This window comes from Plecotus auritus (genome assembly GCF_963455305.1).
Source record: "Plecotus auritus genome assembly, chromosome: 6".
Classification (NCBI taxonomy): domain Eukaryota; kingdom Metazoa; phylum Chordata; class Mammalia; order Chiroptera; family Vespertilionidae; genus Plecotus; species Plecotus auritus.
Window position 1 is genome coordinate 89,983,866 of NC_137773.1, and position 22,607 is coordinate 90,006,472.

Genomic DNA, 22,607 nt, shown 5'->3' on the forward strand with positions numbered 1-22,607 from the left:
GGGGCCGGAGGCAACCCGGTGATCAGAGGAAGGCGATGCCCCCATCACACCTCTGCTGCTGCCACTGAGCCTCAGCTGGCCCTGCTCACCTGAGCCTCAGGTGGCCCTGAGTGGCTGGGAAGCCACCATCTGAGGCTTGCCTATGCCTTGGGCATTGGCTGGGCAGCCGACATCCGAGGCTTGCCTGTGCCTTGAGCCGGCCCTGGGAGGCTGGGAGGCTAAGGGGACTGGGGGACTCTGGAGGCAGGCGCACAGAGCAGTCCAACCCGCCTGGGGGTGGGCCTGGCCGTGCTGCGCACCTGCCGCCCTGGTGGGGCTGAGGGGACCGGGTACCACCATCTTGTGGCTGTGGCTGTCGCCATCGTTGAGGGTGTGGCTGTAATTAGCATATTCCCTCATTGGCTATGGGCTCCACCATCTTTGTGAGGGGGTGATGGTCCATTAGCATATCCCCTCTTTATTAGATAGGATTGTTGAATGATATGCCACAGTGCTATCTGAATATTCAGCTCGGAAAATAATTAGTAGAAATCCATAGTCCAACAATGCACTTTAAGGAGGCTTGATAAACACAATATACTTATATCTATATATATAAAAGCCTAAGCGACTGTCTGACCTTTAGACCAGCAGCTATGATGAGCACTGACCAACAGGGGGCAGACATTCAACACAGGAGCTGCTGAGTTGCAGTGACTTGGCAGCTGCGGTTTTCAGGTGACGTACCTGGAATCAGAGAGAAGGGAGCCTGATTCCGGAGTGTGTCACCCGACAACCGCCCTCTCGCAATCTGGGACCCCTCAGGGGATGTCGGAGAGCTGGTTTTGGCCTGATCCCCACAGGCCAGGCTGAGGGACCCCACCGGTGCACGAATCCATGCACCAGGCCTCTAGTTTATAATAACTGTTACATGTTGAAGTTTTCTAGAACATTACACATGAATTAATTTCCATCGAGTTTTTTCATGTTACTCATATTTATATCTACCCCCACCCCACATGTAAGGATGTGGATTGAATGAAGTCTTTCCTATGCTATTTACATTCAACAGGAATTTTACTGTGAGTCTTTTTATGCCTTCGGAAGGAACTGGGATAACCGAAGGATTTCCCACATTCTTCACATTCATACGGTTTCTCTCCAGTGTGACTTCTTTCATGTACTTGGAAACCTAGCTGAGAAATAAAAGCTTTACCACAATGCTTACATTGATAGGGTTTCTCTCCAGTATGACTTCTTTCATGTATTTTTAAATAACTGTGATCTCTGAAGGTTTTACCACATTGTTTACACTCACAGGGTTTCTCTCCAGTGTGAGTCATTTCATGCCTGCGTAATGTACTGGGAAAATAAAATGCTAACCCGCATTCCTTACATTGATAAGGTCTATTTCCAACATGTACTTGCATCATGTGTGCTCTAACACCTGATGGGTAAATGAAAGCCTTCCCACATTCCTTACACTGATAAGGTCTATTTCCAGCATGCATTTTCATGTGTGTCCGAAATCCTGACAGATGCATGAAGGCTTTCCCACATTGCTTACATTTATAGGATTTCTCTCCTGTGTGCAGTTTCTCATGTCTCTTTAAGCATTTGTGATTACTGAGGACTTTCCCACATTCCTTGCATTCATAGGATTTCTCTGCAGTATGAGTTGATTTGTGTAATTGTAAGGCATAATAATAAACAAAAGCTTTACCACATTCACATTTATAGGGTTTCTCTCCATTGTGATTTCTTTCATGTAATTGGAAACCTCGATAACAACTAAAACTTTTACCACATTCCTTACACTCATAGGGTTTCTCCCCCTTGTGATTTCTTACATGTATTTCAAAACCTTGGTGAGAACTGAAAGCTTTACCACATTTCTTACATTCATAGGGTTTCTCTCCTTTGTGATATCTTTCATGTACTTGGAAACCTCGATGAGAATTGAAAACTTTACCACACTGCTTACATTTATAGAGTTTCTCTCCTGTGTGAATCTTTTCATGTGCTTGAAGAGTATGATGATATCTAAAGACTTTTCCACATTGTTTACATACATAGGGGTGCTTTCCTTTGTGATAGCTTTGATGTATTTGGAAACCTCGTTGAGAATTGAAAGCTTTATCACATTGCTTACATTCATAGGCTTTATCTCCTGTGTGAGTCCTTTCATGTGTCTGAAAAGCCTGATGATATCTAAATACCATTCCACATTGTTTACATTTATAAGGTCCATATCCGGTGTGCATGGCCATGTGTCTTCGAAAGCTTGTGAGCCACATGAAGGGTTTTCCACATTCCTCACATTCGTATTGTTTTTCTCCTGTGTGAACTCTTTCATGTATTTGAAAGGATGTGAGGAAACGGAAGGCTTTCCCACATTCCTTACAAGTATAGGTTTTCTCTTCAGTGTGCTTCCTTTGATGTATTTGAAATAAACTTGAAGAAATATAAGCTTTCCCACACACCTTACATTTATATGGCCTCTCTCTATATTTCAGATACTCATATGGTTTGTGTCCAGTGTGACCTCGGATATGCATATTAAGGGAAAAATAATGCATGAAGACTTTTCCACATATACTGCATTTAGGTGGCTTCACTCCAGTAGTTTTCTTGTTCAGACTGAGATTTCGGGTAAGGCTGAATTTTTCTCCATGTTGACTGCCCTCTTTACTTTCATAGAGTCTTTCTACCATTTGACTTCTGTAAAAAATGAGAAGCACATTACTAATGATTTTTTTAAATGGTATTTTTCAAACTATTTATTAGGATTTATATGAAATGTGTAAATTTCCTGCCTTGTCTGAATTCTCTGAAGTTGGATATAGTGAATGTTCTTCAGGAGGACTTCACCAAAACAGTAATATATAGGACTTATTAATACAGTTTCCAAGTAAACTATTTTGCAAACACTGAATATTTATGTCACATATAAAGAAAGTATTTCTGGTTAAAAAAAATTAAGAATAACTAAATTTGAAGCAGGAATTGTTTATTTTGTTTCCTTCTTTTAAAAATCCATAACACCAGGATTCTCACATGAGACACTGTTTTCTATTGTGAGTGTGACTCACCTTAGTTTCCTCCCCTGGCTTTTGTACAGATCTTCAATGTAATGATCTTCCCAGTTTTGGCCTAAAAGGTAAACCCAGAAAAATGATTCCAAAATATTAATAAGTTATAAAAGATTGTTAGATTCTAATATCATTATTAGCTGTGACTATGCCTAGTTTCTTAACCAATGTCCTCCTTTCCACAATCTGCACCTTGGGAAAAAGATGGTGAAAAAGTATTTGTTCTCTAGTGACAACTGATGAATGTCCTCATCCTTACCTATTGAGTCCAGGTTCCTGAATGTTTCCTTCATCACATCTCTATACAGTTTCTTCTGTGGAGTATCCAGTAAAGCCCACTCCTCCAGTGTGAAGTTCACAGCCACATCTTCAATGGCCACAGGATCCTAAAACATCCCAAGTATGTTTACAGTAGGATGCATGAGACTGACTGCACATGACATTTATATTCCATTTATAGGAAGCTTATGTATGATTTTATCATTTCCAAACACTTATGCCATGATTTGATCATCAGAAACTTACTCTCTGTACATACCCACTTCCTTATAAATTTTTATTAAATTTATTGGGATGACATTGGTTAACATGAATATACTTCCTTATAAATTTAACAGCATGATGAACACATGGAAATTATTTACACGTTTTTACTGTGATCACATTACATTTTATTTCTAATAGCGGGGTTCAGAGCATGTTGACAGAAATTCTATACAAATAAAACAAAATTATCATTTTAAGACCATCAATACCTTGTGAGAAAAACTCTTCATCTCCTTTATTATTACAATCACTTAGAGCCCTCCAAGAGGCAGAAGGTCAAATCTGCATACAATTTTAATGAGGGGGAAAAAAAAGGAATCCTTTTCTCATCACCAAACATGAGAAGTCTAAGAGACCAGTGGAAATCTAACTTTTAATAAGGTACAGCTGGCCATTATCATCCCTAAAGGATCCGGGCCTTTAGAAGTAGTCAGGCACAGCTCGCAAAATCGAAATATTTTTGTGAAGAAGTACTGCTTTTGCCTCTGCCTTTCTCTCTCCATCCAATTTGATGGGCTATAAAGTTAATTGGAAGTCAGAGTTCAGACACGAGGTAAAGGACCTAACTCAGACCACAAAATCCCTATACTCATGTGCCTCAGGGCTGCATGGAGACAATTTTTGGCAGACATGGGTACATACAGTAACAAATGTGCCAGAAGAGCTCTTTACAGCAGAAACAGAACACTATACTGAATCTTCTTGACCCTGAGGAACAGACTGAGAGTTGCCAATGCCAACTGCAACTGCGTTCAGTGAAATACACAAAGGTTTGATTGCAAATTTGCCCATGAGCATAACATACATCGAAGGATTCAGCAGTGCTTTCCTTCAAAAGAACATATAATCTCCATTTAAATATCTATATCTATATAGATATATATATAAATATATATATATCATGTTTTTATTGATTAGAGAGAGAGAGAGAGATGTGAGAGGAACATTGATCGGCTGCCTCCTGCTGGGGATCCAGCCCGCAACCCAGTCATGAGCCATGACCGGGAATTGAACTGTGACCTCCTGGCTCATGGGTTGACGCTAAACCACTGAGCCACACTTGCTGGGTCATATAATCTCCATTTTTAAATTGCAGAAGAAAGTGTTTCCTGACCAGCCACCCTAAAGGGTACACTCCCAAGTTCTCTAATTCCCAAGCTCCCACGTGGAGTAAGGCAGCATGATGTCTCGAACCCTGAGCACATCTCAAATCCCATAGCTGATGACACCACATATTGCAAAGAATGTACAAAGGGTTTATTACTCCCATAATTGAGGCCTGTGGAAAAAGCAAGGCAGGCTTCTCTATTAGTCATGAGATGGCATAAGAAAGCAAAAAGAGATGCCTGGACTGTTTGTAAAATTAAGGTTAGTGGATGGGTTAGAGTTATAGTTCACGCACGAGAGCAGGATCTTAGAGGACCAAATCTCCTGCCACCTTTAAAGAAAGGAGCACCAAGGAACTCATCACTTTGTGTAGATGTGAGTCAAAGGGAAATGAGGAGTGATGAGCCTGGAAAGCTGTCATCTGTCAATCATCAACTGGAGTCAGAGAATTCCAGTTTCTGGTCGGACATTTAAGGAACTTAGAAGCCATCATTACTGACCTCGTAGAAAAAGCAAAACAAAACAAAAACTTGTAATGAACAACTTTTCTTAGATCTATCAGTGGATTGAGGTAAAAATCAAACCACTCTCTTCAACATTGCAAAAGAGAAAATAAAACAGCATTTTAAAATATACCCCCAATATTCTGTCAAGGCCTGTAATGCAAAGACAAAAAGAACAAACATCATAAAACACAATATCCATGAACTGTTGGAGCAATTACAGAAGATTGAAATGCACATAATGGGGATACCTGAAGGGAAAGACAAACAGAAAAAATAGTTAAGTAGTAATCACTGAGATTTTCCTACTAAAATTCATCATAGTCAGCAAATTGTACAATTAAGAAGCTCAGTGAGAGGAGAAACCAAGATGGCGGCATAGGTAAACACCTAAACTGCTGCCTCGCACAACAATTTCAAAACTACAACTAAAAGACAGAACGGACACCATCCAGAACCACAGGAAAGCAGGCTGAGTGAAAATTCTACAACTAGAAGGAAGGAGAAAAGCTCACAGAGAATTGGAGGTACGGCAAAGGGGCTTTGTGCGCGCAGAGAGGAAGGGCGGCTGAGAGCCTGGCTGACTTCCTCTGGCGGAAGGGGGAAGGAAGCCTCCGACCGCACTGAACCCCAGTTCTGACTGCACTGAACCCCAGTTCCGGGCGAACCCCTGGGGACCCACGCTCTTGTGGGGGGAGTCTGGACTCTCGGGCGGAGACTCGGGAGCCGGGGAAGGCGGAGGACTGAAAGTGCACACGCGCGCGAGCGCCGGTGCGCACAAAGGCTGCGGGGGTTGCCACAGGCTTTCCCTAGTGGAGGGGAGTCAGAGGATTCTGACTGCACTGAGCCCCAGTTCTGACTGCAGTGAACCCCAGTTCCAGGCGAGCCCCTGGGGACCCACGCTCTTGTGGGGGGAGTCTGGACTCTCGGGCGGAGACTCGGGAGCCGGGGAAGACAGAGGACTGAAAGCGCGCCCGCGCCGGTGCGCACAAGGGCTGCGGAGGTTGCCGCGGGCTTTCCCTGGTGGAGGGGAGTCAGAGGCTCCTGACGGCACTGTGCCCCAGTTCTGACTGCAGTGAACCCCGGTTCCAGGAGAGCCCCTGGGGACCCACGCTCTTGTGGGGGGAGTCTGGACTCTCAGGCGGAGACTCGAGCTGGGGAAGGCGGAGGACTGAAAGCGCACGTGCGCGCAGGGGCGGGGCTGACAGGAAGCCAAGACTGAGGCTCCACCCCATCCAAGCTGAGCACAGAGGCTATTGCAATTTGGCAAGTCTAATCCTATAGGGCTGTCTCCAGCACCGGGCTTCTCCCAGCATAGACACAGCTGATCCTTACAGCCAACTGACCCGGAGGTCAATTCTTCCCAGTGATACCAACAACAATAAAGACTTAATTACAACAAGGCTGTACACACAGTCCACAAAGGGGTGCACCAAGAGTGTCCACCTCAGGTTAACTGGGGAAGCAGACCCACTGGGCCATATTGGAAACCTAGCACAAATATCTACCTTACCAACTCAGGGAATCGGTGAAAATGCGGGGTCAAAGAATCAGATCACAAACGAAAGAAATGGAGGAAAACAAACGACTGGATATAGAATTCAAAACCACGGTTATAAGACTTTTTAAGAATATCCTAGAAAAGGCCGATAAATATAACGAGACCCTCGAAGATATGAAAAAGGACCAACTAGAAATTAAACATACACTGACTGAAATAAAAAATATTATACAGAGACCCAGAAACAGAATAGAGGAACACAAGAATCAAGTCAAAGAATTGAAATACAAAGAAGCAAAAAACACTCAACCGAAAAAGCAAAAAGCAAAAAAAAAAATCCAAAAAGTTGAAGATAATGTAAGAAGACTCTGGGACAACTTCAAGCGTACCAACATCAGAATTATGGGGGTGCCAGAAGAAGAGAGAGAGCAAGATACTGAAAACCTATTTGAAGAAATAATGACCGAAAACTTCCCCCACCTGGTGAAAGAAATAGACTTACAAGTCCAGGAAGCCCACAGAACCCCAAACAAAAGGAATCCAAAGAGGACCACACCAAGACACATCATAATTAAAATGCCAAGAGCAAAAGACAAAGAGAGAATATTAAAAGCAGCAAGAGAAAAACAGTTAATTACCTACAAGGGAGCACCCATACGACTGTCAGCTGACTTCTCAACAGAAACTATGCAGGCCAGACGGGAGTGGCAAGAAATTTTCAATGTGATGAATAGCAAGAACCTACAACCAAGATTACTCTACCCAGCAAAGCTATCATTCAGAATTGAAGGGCAGATAAAGAGCTTCACAGATAAGAAAAAGCTGAAGGAGTTCATCACCACCAAACCAGTATTATATGAAATGCTGAAAGGTATTCTTAAAGAAGAGGAAGAAGAAAAAAGTAAAGAGAAAAATTATGAACAACAAATACATATCTATCAACAAGCGAACCTAAAAATCAAGTGAATTAAAAACCTGAGGAGCAGAATAATCTGGTGAATATAATAGAATCAGGGGCATAGAAAGGGAGTGGACTGATAATTCTCAGGGGGAAAGGGGTATGGGGGGTTCATGAAGAGAATGGACAAAAATCATACACCTATGGATGAGGACAGTGGGGGGTAGGTAAGGGCAGAAGGTGGGGTGGGAAAGGGGTGGAGGGGAGCTATGGGGGGAAAAAGGAGAAATAATTGTAATAATCTGAATAAAGATTTATTTAAAAAAAAAAAAAGAAACAGACCCACAAAAAAAAAAAAAAAAAAAAAAAAGAAGCTCAGTGAACTGCCCTGGCTGGGTAGCTCAGTTTGTTAGTGTCGTCCTAATACACCAAGGTTGCAGGTTCGATCTTCAGTGATGGGACATACAAGAATCAACCAATGAATGCATAAATAAGTGAAATAATAAATCGATGTTTCTCTCTCGCTCTCAAATCAAGAAATAAAAAAATTTAAAAAGCTCAGTGAATGCTTTGCATGAAAAATACCAGAAATGCAAACCAAGAATATCATGTCCAAACTAGAGAAAAATAGAAGATGAAAAATACATTGAAAAAACTAGAGGGGGGAACATCCTTTAGGTATAGAGAAAAAAAAAGATTAGAATTAAATCAGACCTCCTCTCAGAAACCATGCAAACGAGAAGAAAGTGGAGTAAAATGTTTCAAGTGTGAAAGAAAAAAAAACACCAAAACTTGGTCCATTGAAAAAAATTTATAAACATCTAGTCAAGATAATTGAAAAGAGGGAAGATAGATATTACTATTAGAAGTGAAAGGAAGGGCAAATGAACAAGAAAAGGTATTTTATCCCATACAACATCCGTTTATGACAATAATCTAGTAATAGAGGAAATTCTCTCTTGAGAAAACATCATAATACCTATTGCTAACACTAGAGGTCTAGTGCGGGGCTCAGCCTAGCCTGCACCCTCTCCAATCTGGGACCCCACGAGGGCACTTGGACATCCCTTTCACAATCCAGGACTGCTGGCTCCCAACCGCTCACCTGCCTGCCTGCCTGCATGCCCTTAACCACTTCTGTCTGCCAGCCTGATCACCCCCTAACCACTCCCCTGCCAGCCTGATAGCCTAACTGCTCCCCTGCAGGCCTGGTCCCCCTCAACTGCCCTCCCCCGCTTCCGAAAAACACAATCTGAGGGATATAAAGTTCCAGTATGGTGATAAACTTGTCCGTGTATTCTAAAACAGTATGGCCCATATCCTGATGGCGATGCAATATTTGCACCCATGGAAGCAAAAGCAAAAGAACTATTTATGGAACAAATATTTTCCATGAAATTTTTACTGTCAGAATCTTCGTTTGTCATTAATCTTTTTAAATATGCTGGGTTTTCTGGAAAATGTATATCATTTAGACAGACTTTACCTTTGCTACAACATCGAGTAAATTTCCCATTGGATGGTTTTTCATCAGAGAAATTTAGTGATGCACAAAATTGACATCTAACAGTCATTCCACCACAACTATGTTCGAGAATTGCATCCGCATGTACTCCATTTTCGCTGAGAAGGGCAGTTCCTACCAGTATTGGTAGTACTTTTTGATGACTGTTCTTTAGACATATTCTGTTGTCACCACCGCCTTCTTTCAACTTCAAAGGCACGTTGGTCTTTAGACATTTTATGTCGATGACACCGGCTTTTTTCGGCTTCAGAGCTACGTTTTGCCAATAGTAGCTTTTCAGATACATTCTGTCGCAGGCGCCGCCTTCTTTCAACATCAGACACACATTGGTCTTCAGACATTTTCTGTCGATAACGCCGGTTTCTTTCAGCTGCAGAGCTACGTTGTATCAATAGTTGGTCTTTAGACATAGTCCCACCTCCCTGCTGTCACATCTGAGATGCAGGTGAATGGGAGTCCTGGCTGTCAGGCTGCTGAGAGCTGTCTGACCAATGACTGATTCTGGCTGATTCTGTGGGGGTGGGACTTACTCCTCCCTGCTGTCAGAGTCTCCACGGTGGCGATGACGAAGCAAACATTACACCCAGCCGCTCTGGGCCCGGCCTGCTTAGAGATCCCCCGCAGCTGGGCCAGAACGCTTGCCTTGGCCCTCCACAGCCAGGCCAGAATGCTTGCCTCATTGCCGGGGCGATGACGCAAGCGTTCCCCCCTCCCGCCGCTCCACACCCAGCCTGCCCAGAGGCCCTCCGTGGCTGGGCTGGAACACTTGCCTCATTGCCGGGACGACGAGGCAAGCGTTCCATTCCAGCTGCTCTGTGCCCACTGCCCAGAGGCCCTCTGCAGCCGCAGGGGAATGCTTGCCTTGTCGCCATGGCAACGAAGCAAGCATTCCGCTAGGCCACTCATGCGGCCCACTCTCAGCGGCCGCCCCCCCCCGGGACTGGGGGACTCCAGAGGTGCTGAGAGGATTGGGCGCTGCCATCTTGTGGCTATGGGCACTGGCATCTTTGTGATGGAGTGACAGTTAATTTGCACACTCCTGCTTTATTAGATAGGATCATATCCTATATAATAGAGGGAATATGCAAATTGACCATCACTCCAACACACAAGATGGCCGCCCCATGTGGTCAAAGATGGCTGCCCCCATGTGAACACAAGATGGCCACCACAAGATGGCTGGCAGGGGAGGGCAGTTGTGGGCAATCAGGCCAGCAGGTGAGGGCAGTTGGGGAGGACCAGGCCTGCAGGTAAGGTCAGTTGAGGGGAACCAGGCCAGCAGGGGAGAGCAGTTGGGGGTGACCATGCTGGCAGGGGAGGGCAGTTAGGGGCGACCAGGCTGGCAGGGGAGGGCCTGCAGGGGAGCAGTTAGGCATCGATAAGGCTGGCAAGGGGAGTGGTTAGGGGGTGATCAGGCTGGCAGGCAGAAGTGGTTAGGGGCAATCAGGCAGGTAGGCAGGCAAGCAGTTGGGAGCCAGCAGTCCTGTATTGTGAGAGGGATCCCAGATTGGAGAGGGTGCAGGCTGGGCTGAGGGACACCCCCCCCAACCCCGTGCACAAATTTCGTGCACCGGGCATCTAGTTTAATATAATGAAAAACTTGCTTTTCTAGTAAGATGAGAAGAGAAAGGTTTTCTCTCATCATCCCACTCAACATTGTACTGGAAGCCCTAGCCATGTAATAAAAAAAGAATATACCTGGCTCAGTGGCTCAGTGATTGAGCATCGATCTATGAACCAGGAGGTCATGGTTCAATTTCTGGTCAGGGCACATGCCTGTGTTGCAGGTTCGATCCCTACTAGGGGGAGTGCAGGAGGCAGCCAATCGAAGATTCTCTCTAATCACTGATGTTTCTATCTCTTGCTCCTTCTCCTTTCCTTTCTAGAATCAATAAAAATATTTTTTAAAGAAAAGAATATAGAAGGTACACAGATTGGGGAGCAAGAATAAAAAATGTATTTCTTCCATTTGACATGAGTGTCTATGTAAAACATCTGGGGGGAAAACACAGTAACAGATAATGCCTGGAATAGCCAGGTTGAAGAATATACAAGAATATACAAGTCTGGTTCCCTATAGACACATAGTAAACTGATCTTTGACAAATGAGTCAAGATTATAAGTAAAAAGAAAGTCTTTTAAATAAACCATAATTGATATCCACATACAATACACACATACATGAAAAATGAATGTACATACAGAACTTAAACTTTGCACAACAATTAACTCAAAATAGATAATACATCTAAATGTAAAATGCAAAAGTAAAAACAATTCCTAGAATTTAACATATAAGAAAATCTAGGTGACCTTGTGTTTGTGATACATTTTTAGATAAAACACCAAAAAACAAAGTCACTTTATTAAAATCAAAAACTCTTGCTCTAGTGGGTGGGTCAGTTGGTTTGGAGCATATTCCTGAATACCAAAAGGTTCCGGGTTTGATTCCCAGTCAGAGCACACACCTAGGTTGTGGGGGACAGGAACTTTCTGTCAAAACTAAATATGGAGCTCTCCCTCCTGGGAGCATGCCTGCACTCTGCCCTTCCCTCTCTTCCCCACAGGCATGCATCTCCTAAACTCTAAGGGACCCCACGAGATTTACAACCAGGGGAACAATGGGCAGCAGCAGCTCGTCCTGGGCTAACCCCCTGAACCTGTCTCCAAGGTCTCCTTTGACTTCTTAAGGAGCCAAAGCAGCCCTGCCTAGGCTCTCTCCTATTGATTCTTCTATGCGAAGCCCTTCCCTGTTTCACTGTCCCCAGCTTTAATTACTACATGTAGTAAAATGCAGCAATCACATACCTTGGTATTAGCCTAATTGTTGAAACCTCGTTTACACAAAAACTTACACGTCAATGTTTGTAGGCCCTTTATTCATAATTAGCAAGAATTAGAGTTGTGAGATGTCCTTCAAAACACAAACATCCAGTGGTAAATCCATGCAATGAAATACTGTTCAGTGATAAGAAATGAGGTATTAAGCCATGAAAACACAGGAAGGAACCTTAAAAGTACTAAGATAATTAGTACTGTATGTGGATATCTATTATTGCTAAGAGAAGGAAAGCAATCTGACAAGGCTATGCACTATATGATTCTAAATACAGGGCATTCTGGGAAAGATAAAACTATGAGGCAATATAAAGATCTCTGGTTGTCAAGGACTTGAGGTCGGAGGGAGGGATGAAACAATAGCTGGGGCTTAGGAAATTTTTTGGGAAGTGAAAGGATATGATACAGAAATACAGGATACATGTCATTAAACATCTGCCAAGCGGCATGGAGGGGACACGGGGGTGGGGGAGGAGCGCATGGGGCTGCCTGCCCCCCACCACAGCACCCTTGGGAATAAAAGCAAAAACAAACAAACAAACAAAAAACCATCTGCTAAAACCCCACATATCGATAAAACAAATCAATGCCATCATAAACAGTGCATTTTATCAATACTGGTTGAGCAATTGTTACAAATGTACCACGGTCATACAAGATGTAAAAAAAATTGCCTGGCCAGTTTGGCTCAATGATTAGAGCATTGGCCGCAGACCAAAGGGTCTTGGATTTGATTCCCAGGCAAGGGCATGCATCACGGTTGCAGGTTCGATCCCTGGCCCCAGTCTGTAGCAACCAGTGAATATGTCTCTCTCACATTGATGTTTCTCTCGCCTCCCCACCCCCATCACTCTCTAAAAATCAATGGAAAAAATATCATCAGGTAAAGATTAGGGAGAAACCAAGATGGCGGCATAGGTAAACACCTAAACTGCTGCCTCGCACAACAATTTCAAAACTAAAACTAAAAGACAAAACGTCTATCACCCAGAACCACGGGAAAGCTGGCTGAGTGGAAGTTCTACAACTAGAAGGAAAGAGAAAAGAGCATTGAGACGTGCACAAGCGCTGAAAAGCTGAAGTATGGAGGCACACGAATTGGGCTGGCGGTGGGCGACTGGGTGCATTGCTTTTTTCAACCCGAAGGGAGACAAGCTCCCGATTACTCCGAACTCCAGTTTCTGGGGAGACTCTGGGGTCCCAAACTCCTACGGAGAGAAGCTGGACTGTCTGCCGTCGGGTGGGAAAGTGAGGGTCACTTTCTTGCAGGGGTGCGCCCAGAAATCATTGTTTACTGAGCTGGGGCGCGGGGACTTGGAAATGTGGAAACGCAGAGATGGCTGACTGGCAGCCATTGCTGTTTGCCACGCCCTAGCCTAGTGACTCCCTGAGACCCCACCCAAGCTCCACACAGTGGCTTTTGCATATAAATGGTCTGCCCTATCGCAGCTTAACCTAACAAACTGCAACTCTGGTCAGACAGCCCCAAAACCTCCAAACCTCAAGCAAAGAGGAGAAAACTGTAGTTCTCGCTGTACATCCTGCTGGGTGGCCTCAGACAGTAGCTGACCAGCACCCCATTGGAGATCCAGAAGCTAGTGTATCTAGTGGTCAGTGTGAGACGACACCAGATTTCAACTACTCACATCCATAAGTGACACATTCAAGAGGCAGACTCAGTGAGCACCAAAGCCCCACTGAAACAAGTCCTGCCCCATAAGCGTGTCTCCAGCACAGCAGTTCTTCCATTATAGACACAGTGGGTCCTCACAGCCAATTGGTCTGGGGGTCAATTCCTCCCAGTGACACCAACAACAATCAAGACTTAACTACAACAAGGCTGTACACACAGTTCACAAAGGGGTGCACCAAGAGTGTCCACCTCAGCTAACCGGGAGGCCAACCCACTGGCCCATATAGGACACCTAGCACACAAAGCCACCCTACCAACTCAGGGAAGCAATGAAAATGCGGAGACAAAGAAACAGATCACAAACGAAAGAAATGGAGGAAAACAAACGACTGGATATAGAGTTCAAAACCACGGTTATAAGGTTTTTGAAGAATTTCCTAGAAAAGGCCGATAAATTCAATGAGACCCTCGAGGATATGAAAAAGGACCAACTAGAAATTAAACATACACTGACTGAAATAAAAAATATTATAGAGACCCAACAGCAGACTAGAGGAATGCAAGAATCAAGTCAAAGATTTGAAATACAAAGAAGCAAAAAACACTCTACCGGGAAAGCAAAAAGAAAAAAAGAATCCAAAAATTTGAAGATAGTGCAAAGAAGCCTCTGGGACAATTTCAAGCATACCAACATCAGAATTTTTGGGGGTGCCAGAAGAAGAGAGAGAGCAAGATACTGAAAACCTATTTGAAGAAATAATGACTCAAAACTTCCCCTACCTGGTGAAAGAAATAGACTTACAAGTCCAAGAAGCGCACAGAACCACAAACAAAAGGAATCCAAAGAGGACCACACCAAAACACTTCATAATTAAAATGCCAAGGGCAAAAGACAGAGAAAATGTTAAAAGCAGCAAGAGAAAAACAGTTAATTACCTACAAGGGAGCACCCATACGATTGTCAGCTGATTTCTCAACAGAAACTATGCAGGCCAGACGGGAGTGGCAAGAAATATTCAAAGTGATGAATAGCAAGAACCTACAACCAAGATTACTCTACCCAGCAAAGTTATCATTCAGAATTGAAGGTCAGAAAAGAACTTCACAGACAAGAAAAAGCTAAAGGAGTTCATCACCACCAAACCAGTATTATATGAAATGCTGAAAGGTATTATTTAAGAAGAGGAAGAAGAAGAAAAAAAGTAAAGATAAAAATTATGAACAACAAATACATATCTATCAACAAGTGAATCTAAAAGTCAAGTGAATTAAAAATCTGAGGAACAGAATAAACTGGTGAATATAATAGAATCAGGGGCATAGAAAGGGAGTGGACTGACAATTCTCAGGGGGAAAGAGGTGTGGGGGGTACGGGAAGAGTCTGGACAAAAATCGTACACCTATGGATGAGGACAGTTGCGGGGAGGTAAGGGCAGAGGGTGGGGTGGGAACTGGGTGGAAGGGAGCTATGGGGGAAAAAGGAGAAACAAATGTAATAATCTGAATAAAGATTTATTAAATTAAAAAAAAGTGTGCAAACTTTGTGGATACTCAAGTTGCTCTAAAAAAAAAAACAGAAATCCACAAAAACCTGTGGTAGAAAAAAAAAATGAAGACTCATTACAATTCACCCTGATACTATCACTGAAATAGGGCATTTTTCATTCAACTCATTTGAACTTATTTCAATAAGCCAGTATGGTACTATATGAATCTAGACCAGTAAGGGAGGTGAAAATTCCATTGACAGCCCTGTTAAAGAGCAGGGCACTGTATATTCTGGAACTCCAATGTGAATGAGGAGTGTCCTTTTGAGTCCTTGTATTGTGGACCTAGTACAGAGATGAGTGTTACCCTGATTTATACTAGTAATTTGGGCATCTGTGAGTCAAAAGATTGTTGCAGTTCTTTTATCACAAAGGGGCCACTTTAAAAGACAATCATCGAATTATCTATGAATATATGTAGATGGGGCCAATTTTTGGCCACTAGCAAGATGACTGCCTGATGTTTGGTGACATTGGGATTGGTCTTTTATTAGGAATGTCCCAAATAATGGATGAAGAGCAGCAACTCTCCACTGAGCACTATCATGTAGAAATGTGCAACTTTGTCCTTAAAGTCTGTGCACTCCCCAGGGCTGTACACTCAGTCAACCCCACGAAATTCTTGAGGGAACTGTTGGGGGGAATGGTGACCTCATCCAACACCACAGCAACTTTCAATGGACTGTACAGAGAAGGGATTAACTTCCTACAGGTAGCTTACGCCAGAGGGTCAAGGTTTGGCTCCATCTTGTCACATGAAGGAATTGGCAAGTGTGTTGACCTGATGGGGTGCTGCTTCCAGGGGCAAAAGCATAATGGGCAGCTGGGCAGATAATCACATGCTCAGTACTCACAAGAGCCTCTATTTTCAAGAGAGCTCAGTAGGTAATCATGGCTACAGCTCTTATGGTATATAGTGTGTAGAGATTCTTGCATCAAGCCTATGAATCTTGGAGGGAAAGTGGGGGAGGGTGGGTGGGTGGGAGGTAACCAACCAAGGACGTTGTATGCATATATGCATGGCCCACGGACACAGACAATGATGAGGGCCTGGGGTGGGGATGGGGGAGAAGGCAGGCTGAAGGGGGTCGGTCAATGGGGGGGAAAAAGGGGACATACGTAATACTTTCAACAATAAAAAATAAAAATAAAAAAATTATTAAAGCCTGGCAGTGTGGTTCAGTGGTTGAGCATCGACCTATGAACCAGGAGATCACAGTTTGATTCTCGGTCAAGGCACATGCCCAGATTTCAGGCTCCGTCTCCATTGTGGGGCATGCAGGAGGCAGCCAATCAATGATTCTCTCTCACCATTGATGTTTTTTTATCTCTCTAGCTCTCTCCCTTCCTCTCTGAAATCAATAAAAATATGTTTTTTTAAAAAAGCCAAGAGCTTTTTTTAAAAAACGAAAAAAAAACCTCATTACATTTACCATTGCATCAAAAAGAAAAAACAAAGTTGGAGATATCTCACAATCTGATATCAAACTATACTATAAGGCTATAGTAATAAAAACAACATGGTACTGGCAAAACAACAACAACAACCACATAGGTCAATGGAACAGAATAGAGAATCCAGAAACAAAAACACTTAGCATCATGGTAACATAAGAAGACCTCCGGGTCTCTACCCTTGAAATTATAAGTTGGACAGCTATAACTCAACAAAGGAGTTCCTGCTCAACACACAAACACATCTGAAAGACCCATGTATTTAGACATTTGAAGATGGGCATATGGGAGCAAGCAGGGAATTACAGACAGGAGAGCCACAGACGCAGTCCAGGGCTTGCTGAGGCCCCAGAGGATGCCAGCACAGTGAAGGCTAAGTCAAGGGTCAGGGGCAGAGAAGTGGTGCAAAGGGTGGCAGTGGTGGACCAGCCCCCATCACCAGTCAAACAAAGCCACAGACGTGGGAATTTGCCCACCCTCATATTTCTGAGTCCCCGCCACCATCAGCCCCTCTCCTGCCTCCAGCATTATAACCCTCGCTTGGCAGATCTCAAAGGGGCAGAAACAATATTCTAGTCTAAGTTGTCCCAAAACTCATTGTGATTGAACCCACTGGAAAGAACAGAGCCACAGACACACAAACTCACTTTGCCCTGCCCACCAATGCCCCACCCATCATGGCAGATCCTGGTAGAGAGAGTCCTGACACAAAACACAGTACAGTGTAGCTAGCAGTTTCTGGTTTCAGGAAATTGGTGCTGGGAACACATAAGCCATGACCCCATCATCTGCCACATTCTTTCAGAGGGTGGTGTCCTGAGACTGAGGCAATTGGACTCTAAAGAGGACACCCATCTGGTCAGGCAATACAGAGTATTTTCCCCTGTTAAGGCAACACCACTTCACATAGCCCAGAGTTACAAGTAGTGCAGGTAAGAGAAAACGAAAACTTGCACTATAGCACCACCAACTGGCCATGCTAAGTGAAATAAGCCAGCCAGAGAAAGACAAATGCCATATGATTCCACTTATATGTTGAAACTAATCAACAAAATAAACAAAACAGACTCATACAGAGAACAACTGACAGATGTCAGAAGGGAGGGGAATTTGGGGGGCTGGGTGCAAAAGGTGAATGGATTAAGAAAAAAAAAAAAAGAACTGAGGCACAGACAACAGTATAGTGATTACCAAAGAGAAAGAAGAGTGTGGGGCAGGGGCAGGGGCAGGGGCAGGTAGAAGGTAGGTAGAAGGTAAAGCAGGATAAATGGTGATGGAAAGAGACTTGATTTTGAGTGGTAAATACAATACACAGGCGATATAGTATAGAACTGCACACTTGAAACATATAATTTTATTAACCAGTTACCTCAATAAATTCAATAAAAATTAAAAAAACCCTCTACTTACCAACTTGCTAAAAATAAACAAATAAAATAAAAATAAACAAGTACTTAAAAATAGATTTAATTCCATTAAAATCCCAAGCAGAGAAATAATCCACCACCTATCATGAATAGCCAAGGTAACAAGGTAGTTCAGAAAGATAATGAAAAATCTCCAGAAAATAAATCTAATGACATGGAACACCACGACTTAAATGACAGAGAATTTAAGATTGCATTTCTGGAAAAACTCAATGAGATACAAGAAAACTCAGAAAGTTGGTTCAGAGAGCTCAGGAATAAAATCAATGAACAAAAGAAGTAAGTACTTCATTAAAAATTTGAAAAGAACCAAATAGAAAATCTGGAGGTGAAGAACTCAATAAATGACATGAAAAATAAATTACAGAGCTTAGGAAATAGAGCAGACCAGATGGAGGAAAGAATTAGTAATATTGATGATAGAAATCTAGAAATGACTCAGGTATGAGAGAGAGAATTGAGAGTAAAAAAAAAAAACAAAAAACTCTACAAGAATGATCTGATTCTATTAGAAAGAGCAATTTAAGAATACTGGGTATACCAGTAGGAAAAAAGAGGAATAAAGGAACAGAGTGACTATTCAAAACTCAATGAGAACTTCCCAAACCTATAGAAAGAGATAGACTGGACCCTTGAAACCAAGAAGCTAACAGGATACCTGATTATCTCAATGCAAAAAGACATTCTACCAGGCACATTATATTAAAACTGTCAAAAATTAATAACAAAGAGTTCTCAAGTCAGCCAGGGAAAAGAAGTAATCAGAAAGGAAACCCCATTATATTATACTTGAATTTTTCAGCAGAAACCATGCAAGCCAGGAAAGAGTGGAATCAAATATTCAAAATATTGAAAGAGAGAAATCACCAGCTAAGAATAATATATGCAGCAAAGTTATCTTTTAGATATGAAGGAGAAACAAAGGCTTTTCCAGACATACAGAGCTGAGGGAGTTTACTGACTTAAGTTCTACACTACAAAAAATGCTGAATGTAGTTCTACCTTTTAAATAAAAAGACAAAAGGATATAAAACGGTAAGATGACAAAGATGACAAAGAGACAGAAGCAGGAAATTGAAACTCTTGTTCAGAATAGGGTATTAAGCTCTTAAATATAATAAAGAGATTAAAGGGGTAAAAATAATTTAAAAATAGGCCCCTCCAGCATGGCTCAGTGGGTGAGTATCAACCCATGAACCATGAGGTCACAATTGAGTCCTGGGCAGGGCAATGCCTGGTTTAAGGGCTTTATCCCCAGTGGGAGACTGTTTCTATCTTTCTCCCTCTCTCCTCCTCTCTCTCAAATCAATAAAAATGTATTTTAAAAAACAATAGCTAATGCAATTTGGGAATGAATCGACAGCATGAAAAGGGATAATTTGTGACAATAAAAACATTTAAAAGGGGAGAGAACTAAATGTGCATAGGTAAGTGGAGATAAGATACAATCAGAAGAAAAAAGACTACTGTACCTCTGAAACTTTTTTGTCTAAACATAATGTTAATCACAAAACAAAAATCTAGAACTGAGACCCATAACACAAAGAAGAAATGCACCCTGGCCAGTGTTGCCAGTGGTTAGTAGGCCCGAGCACCGAAGGGTCTCGGCTCCATTCCCAGTAAAGGGCCCACACCTGGGTTGCAGGTTTGATCCCTGGCCCCAATGGGGGCAGGCCTGGGAGGCAACCAATCAATTCATCTCTCTCACATCAATGTTTCTCTCTCTCCCTTCCACCCACTCTCTAAAAAAGAAAAAAAAAAAAAGGAAAAAAATATTCTTAGGTGAGGATTAAAAACAACAACAACAAAAAGAGAAGACAGAGAGGGGAAAAATCATAGAATACCACCAAACTAAAATAAGCATAGAAGAGCTCCCCTCCCCCAGGCTTCCATTCACATCAGGCAACTCTCAGCCTGATATTGTTCAATGTTTTGACCCAAATGAACTCTCCAAATCATAAATCCTTTGTCCACCTGATCTTTACAGACTCTCTATGTGCAAAAATTATACCTTGAGTGCACTTATACTGTGGCTGCAAAATTAAAAGAGGATCTAAAAATGTCTAGACTTAAGAAACCACAGCCTCAGAAAGAGCCTCATCCCCACTCCTCCTCCTTGTGCACCTGCACCCCCAGCTTTCCAGGGCTGTAGCTTCTCAGTGTAAACGCTCTGTCCATGGTGGGTGTGAGCAGGTAGGACACTTGCAGGGGAGGCTCCCCAGGAAGAACAACTGGGCCTTCAATTAAGTCCTTGTGCAGGCTCAAGGGGGCCTTAGATTGTGTTACTGACTACAGGTCTCTGCTCCCCACTGGAGATGCCTGGTACCACCACTAATATTTAAATTACATAAACCAGTTTGAACAATACAGCAAAATCACTCAAACCCAGTGATAATGTGGAAAGGGGAAAGAAAACTGTAAATCACTTTTATCAGTTAAACCAGAAAAGCCCAAGTATCTGTTCCATTCAGAAAAAAAGCTGTCAGTTGATTATGATTTCCATGGCAACACAATGTTTTGAAATAATCACACTTGAACACGTCTGCTCTGCAAGTCTAAGCTCTGGAATTTCATTTGAAAACAAGCAAAAGTAAAGAAGAGACCTCGGGACTTACTACACATGCTGAAGGGAAGAAAATAGTGAAATCAGAATTCTTTACAAATTAATTGGGAATACTGGAATTTTTTTCCTGAAAGTCACCACTCTCTTGCCTCTTTAGAACTATTTTACACTGCCTTTTTTGCTCTATTGACTAACTAAATACATTCTATCCCCACTGAAAAACGAAAACAAATAAATCAATAAACCACATCTGGGTGACAAACCCAGGGAAAAGCAGGTTATCCAGAAAAGATTTCAAAAAAGAACCTCCAGCTCTAACCGGTTTGGCCCAGTGGACAGAGCTTCCGCCCTCGGACTGAAGGGTCGCCAGCACGATCCCCAGCCCCAGGTGGGGCAGGTGGCGGGAGGCAGCCAATCGATGTGTCTCTCTCAGGTGCATGTTTCGCTCTCTTTCCCCCGCCCTTCCGCTCTCTCTAAAAATCAATGGAGAAAATAGCCTCACCAGAGGATTAACAACAAAAGAACCCCCATCCAAAGGATTCCCAGAAGATGCCTGTGCCCAGCCAAGATCCTGGGGGAGAGGAACGGGAATTTCATATAACGTATTCCTGGTGGTTATTCTCGGATCTCCTCTCACGTAAAATATTCAGACCAAAAACAACAACAACAACACATATCTTCAAGACTATGTGAAAAACGGATAAAAAAGTAAAATACTGGGACTGTCTCAGATGCACAACCGATGACAAACAGTGGATAATGACGTAGTGAATCAGAGAGGGGAAGCGCATTTGGGAACGAGGGGAAGGACCTGGAAATTTAGGGATTTTTTTTTTTTTTTTTTTTTTTTTTTTTTGCCAGCCCCAGGAAGAGCTTGGCTGGGGGACCGGGACGTGAATTTGACACCCTGCTCCTCCAACATTTGGAAAACTCAGGAAAAAAACAAGTGCCGATGGGGAGAAATGAGAGACTCGGGGTGCCACACACCACAGCTCCTCCCACAGACCAACTCCGGAGTGGGAGTTAGGACGGTCTACCTACGACCCTCCCCGCTGCGGCACCGTCTGGGGAGACGCCGGGCAGCGAGCGCAGAGCTGCCAACCGAGGTTCCAGGCCGGGCCCAATTGGTCCCGCGGAGACCTGAAGGACGCTCGGGGTCCCGGCGGCCGGTCCAGCCCCCACGCTGCGAGTCAGATAAGACGGGTTCGAGCGGTGGGCCGGGGCACTCAGGTAGGCGGACTCGGACCTGATTTCGGGGAGGCCGGCCGGCCAGGCAGGTTCCGGCGGTTCCGACTAGCACCATATCTCCTCCTCCGTACCCGGCCCGCACACTCACCATTTCTAGGCTTCCTGGGTCTCTCTGAGTCCAGCCTACGACTCTCACGACCGGCACAGACTACAGCGCGACACCGCCGTGGCCAAGCCACCAGGGACGGTACAAGGCAGCCGAGGAGCGATCTAGAGCGTTGCCAAGGGAGAAACGACCTCCACGCCGGAGCCGGCCGGAGCCCCACCCATCCGTTCCAGGGAGGCCTCTGATTGGTCGGTTTATAAGGCCGCGCCCCCGCGTGCCTGAGTGACAACCGCCGGGAGGACCGGGGTTCTGCAGACCTAGCTTGGGTCTGAGGCCCGGAATCTACGCCCGCCCCTACCCCCACCCCCACCCCCACCCCCATCCTACCCCCCTAACATTTGCTTTTAAACAGAACTTTTTTCCTGGCCTGGGGCTGACTCCTTTGTCTTTTCCACAGCTTCGTGGGAAGGCGTGGTCAGAGGTGTGCGCAGAGAATTCGTGATTCAGTTTCAAGATGGAGCAAGTCCAGACAAGAGAGTAGGCTAAGCCAGACCGCCCTGGCGCAAGATGGTTTGACATCTTGTAGGGGGTCAAAGATTTGGCGGAAGGCTGGGACTTCACTCATGGAACCGTGACCCTTGTTTAGAAACACAATCTGACCATCTGCAATAGAGTCTGGCTCCATTTGGGTCTTTGGT

The 22,607-nt window shown here is 43.8% G+C and overlaps 1 protein-coding gene across 1 annotated transcript; it reads right to left on the reverse strand.

Moving 5' to 3' along the window:
- Positions 1–891: 891 nt before the first annotated feature.
- LOC308251224 (uncharacterized protein) lies at positions 892–22,112 on the reverse strand. The gene is made up of 4 exons (XM_080674373.1): positions 21,952–22,112; positions 3,331–3,457; positions 3,072–3,132; positions 892–2,700 (listed from the first exon to the last, which is right to left on the reverse strand). The coding sequence occupies exons 1-4, from the start codon at positions 21,952–21,954 to the stop codon at positions 1,035–1,037; spliced, it is 1,857 nt and encodes a 618-aa protein (XP_080530499.1). The 5' UTR covers positions 21,955–22,112; the 3' UTR covers positions 892–1,034.
- Positions 22,113–22,607: the final 495 nt, after the last annotated feature.

Bases quoted from the DNA above. Each gene is read 5' to 3' on its own strand.
- LOC308251224 (XM_080674373.1), bottom strand. The intron at 3,133-3,330 runs GTAAGGATGAGG...TTTACCTTTTAG, and splicing joins CAGGAACCTGGACTCAATAG to GCCAAAACTGGGAAGATCAT. The intron at 2,701-3,071 runs GTGAGTCACACT...CATTTTTTACAG, and splicing joins AGCCAGGGGAGGAAACTAAG to AAGTCAAATGGTAGAAAGAC.